Here is a 3220-nt window from a genome sequence, read left to right as displayed (position 1 = left end):
CCCCGCCCCCCGGGGCCGCCGGCCGCCGCCGGGCTCCCCGGCTCCGGCGGGGAAGACCCGGTCCCTGCCAGGCTACCGATCGCTGCTGGCTCGTGGTCCGTGGCCAGCGATAAACGCCTGCGATTAAATTAAAGCCGCAGTAGTTTAGATCAACACAGTAAAGAGGTAATCGCGTCAGACGTGGCTAGCACGGCAGGATCAAGGAGAACAATTAAGTTAGACATAAATTAGTCTGCTATCATATGCATATTGCTAGACTTCGTGGTCCGCCGATTCCTACTGCGCCTCTCCGAAGAGAAGTTTTGTGGAGATAGATGCACCACTCTAGATCAGGCAACGAAGGTTTTTATTCACTCTGTTTTAAAAATCAGCCTGCGACGGCTAGTCAGATGCACTTTTGCAAGAGCACCTACTGACTACAGCACGTTCACTAACGCACGCACCACTGCATGTGCTTCACGAAGTCTGTCTGGAAGGTTTCAGAGGGAGAAGGAAATGTATGTGAGAGCGTACACACCGTCAGATTAAAAAGAAGAACCATCACAACAGATTAATACGAGCATTTAAGATCACTGCCCCGTGCAAGAAACATAGAGAAGAAATCTTCTCTTATTTTCCTGAGAACTTAAATATAGAAAGTAATTTTTTTCCCCTTTGAACCAAATTCTTTTAGGATAAATAAGAAATTAAAGAAAAACCTTCCATGTTCACTTTTACAGACTACCAGTAGATCAGATAACATCATGAAGCTACATTAGTACTGAAGAGATGATACACAAAAGAGAAGTGAGTTTGGCAAGATGCAGGTAGTAACTATTAATAAACTTTTGAAAGACGGATCCCGTATCCTCCTGGAGCAGTTTCCCAAATGAACAATCGTTAAAGAATGTCTGTTCTTCAGCACCATTCTTTATTATCACTCTTCCTCTCAGTGGTTCCCAGTTGCTATACACATTTTAATTTAAACAATTCTGACATCCCAAAGCGCCTCTGCCTACAGAAACGCACGCTATCCTCCGCACGCTGAGGTGCTCCGAGCTTCCTAAACAAATCCCAGCTCTTTCCAAGAGAAAATGCTAAAGCTTCCCAAGCAAGTTGTACTTGTTTCTGGGTAAAATACGACCAAAACAGCAAGCTGCTGTAAAAACAGCTCTTTCTACCTGTCACCGACCGAGCTTAAGAACGCAGAAAGTATTGCAGCCACCTCTCAGGCAGGAGTATAGGGCACCGTGAGTACACAGGCATGTGCGTGGAAGCCTCGTTGTAATCCAGAGGAGCATGCCAGTCCAGTGCTCGCTTAGCACAAATAAATGACAAGAGGCAGATGGAGGAAGAGAGAATCAGTGACCAAGGGAGGAAGGAGAGTTCTGATTTCGTAACGAACAGCAGGAAATCTAAGTCATCAGCCAAAGTTACATTCTACTTTATATTCTACAGCCTATTAATATATGCATTTTATAAATATATCTAATAACAGAAAAGAAGAAATTATCCCTTAAAAATCTTATCTTTGCAAAGGCTTTATACTGTCAGATGGTCTTTCAAAGGAAATTTTTTACTGCCCCAGGTATAATACAGTCACATACAAACGCAAGTAAACACTGCTCAAAGGGCACTGGACAGCACGTTCTGCTGAAAACCGTCAGTATCTTCAGGTGGCCATGTGCAAATTCCTTGTAACAAGCCCTAAACCGTAAAAAGGTCGAGCCCTTCTGTGTGAGTGAGCGAGCCAGTCTTTCGTGTCCTGTTCAGTACAATGCACTATCAAACAGCCACTGAGCCGGAGAGGTCCTTTCAGATCTCCCCAGATGTTAGGGGGGAACATCTAGAAGTGCTGGGAGAAGAACGTTACCAACTGCCTAAGTAAATCCACCCTATTGAATACAACACCAGGAAGAACAAACCTGCTCATCAAGCCAAAGCCAGAGTTGTAGCACAGTTCTGTGTGCGCTCCGCAGCCTCTAGTTATCGTGGTATTTATTTTTACGCCAGGGAAGCAAACTTTATGCAAAACGCTCCGCTTTAGCTGCGGGAAGCAGAGAAGTACAAAACGACAGCCTGTGGCTGTGTCCACTGACTGTCCCTCGACTGTCCTGGGAAATGGCACATCTGGGAAGCTGGGCAGCACGGCTGTGACAGCGGGCATCGTTTTGCCTGTCGGACCGTGTGCCCACAAAGAGGAGACGCAGACTGTGACCTGTTGGCACATCAGACACTCCAGCTGCAATAAAAACTTCAGGAACACATTGGGAATGCCCAGGAGAGGCCCAGCAATGGGACCACAGCTGTGGGAACCCCCACCACAGCCCTTGCCAACGCCAAAACAAAAGTTTGCGAAAGCAGGGCTACGCTCGGCTGCATCAAGGGCTTTCCCAGCTGATCCAGTTCCCATGCCCTCATCGTTTTCATCCTCATCCAACTGCCTTTTGCCTAAGTTTTCCCCGCGTCTCTTAAGCAAAGGTGCAAGGAGGAGCGTTGGCAACAGGGCCTCCTTCTTCCTGAGGGGAACCCCAGGAGAGTGTCACCCTGCCTCTTCCCCTCTCCTCCTTGCCACCCAACCCACAGCTCGATGGTAGCCACCTGGTCAGCACCAATCCCCCCACCAGGCCAGTCCCACTCCTCTCCAGTCCCAGCCAGGGGACATAGGCTCCGTCTCCAGGGGAAGGGGTGCGGGACACCGCCAAGTCCAACAAGTGCCCGTGAAGAGCAATGAATTACATAACACGGGAGGGAAGCCAAAAAATTCATCCGGCACTTAACCCTTTGCATGCCACGGCCCCCCTGCCCCTCTCCCTTTCTCCCAACCAGGGGGGCTTTTGCCCCAGCCCTGGCCCTGGCCCCAGAGGGCCTCCCCGAGGTGAGACACTCACCGATAGTCGTAATGACCGTGATGGCAAAGTAGAAGGAGCCGGCGAATTTCCACTGGACGCCAGCCCGGTGCGGCTCGGACTGCATGATCACCAACTCCAGCTGCCGGTAGTCCTCGCTGGTGATGTTGTACTTTCCTTTGAGCCGGATCTCCTCGGCTTTGAGTTTCTCCTCCTCCCGCATCTCGTTGTCGGACTCCAGGGCATCAAAGACGGCAGCCCCGACCAGCAGGTAGGTGAACGTGCAGATGATGAGGGACAGGGTCCGCACGTTCTGCCTCTTCATGGCCGCCAGCAAGGGGCGAGTGAGGGGACCATGTCCCCCCCTGGCCGCCCGGGGATCCGACAGGCCG

At 50.3% G+C, this 3220-nt stretch overlaps 1 protein-coding gene across 1 annotated transcript in view; it reads right to left on the bottom strand.

Annotated features, from left to right (window-relative positions):
* The window catches only part of KCNK9 (potassium two pore domain channel subfamily K member 9), an 85489-nt gene extending 82276 nt beyond the window's left edge, over window positions 1-3213 (bottom strand). Inside the window, exon 1 of the mRNA XM_009285083.1 lies at window positions 2871-3213. Within this exon, the coding sequence (XP_009283358.1) occupies window positions 2871-3153 (283 nt within the window). The 5' untranslated portion in view covers window positions 3154-3213. The remainder of the gene's footprint in view (window positions 1-2870) is intronic.
* Between the last annotated feature and the right edge of the window lie 7 nt (window positions 3214-3220).

This window comes from Aptenodytes forsteri, unplaced genomic scaffold (assembly GCF_000699145.1).
Source record: "Aptenodytes forsteri isolate BGI_AS27 unplaced genomic scaffold, ASM69914v1 Scaffold182, whole genome shotgun sequence".
Classification (NCBI taxonomy): domain Eukaryota; kingdom Metazoa; phylum Chordata; class Aves; order Sphenisciformes; family Spheniscidae; genus Aptenodytes; species Aptenodytes forsteri.
Note: the sequence above shows the minus strand (reverse complement) of the source record. Positions and strands in the feature narration are given on the sequence as shown.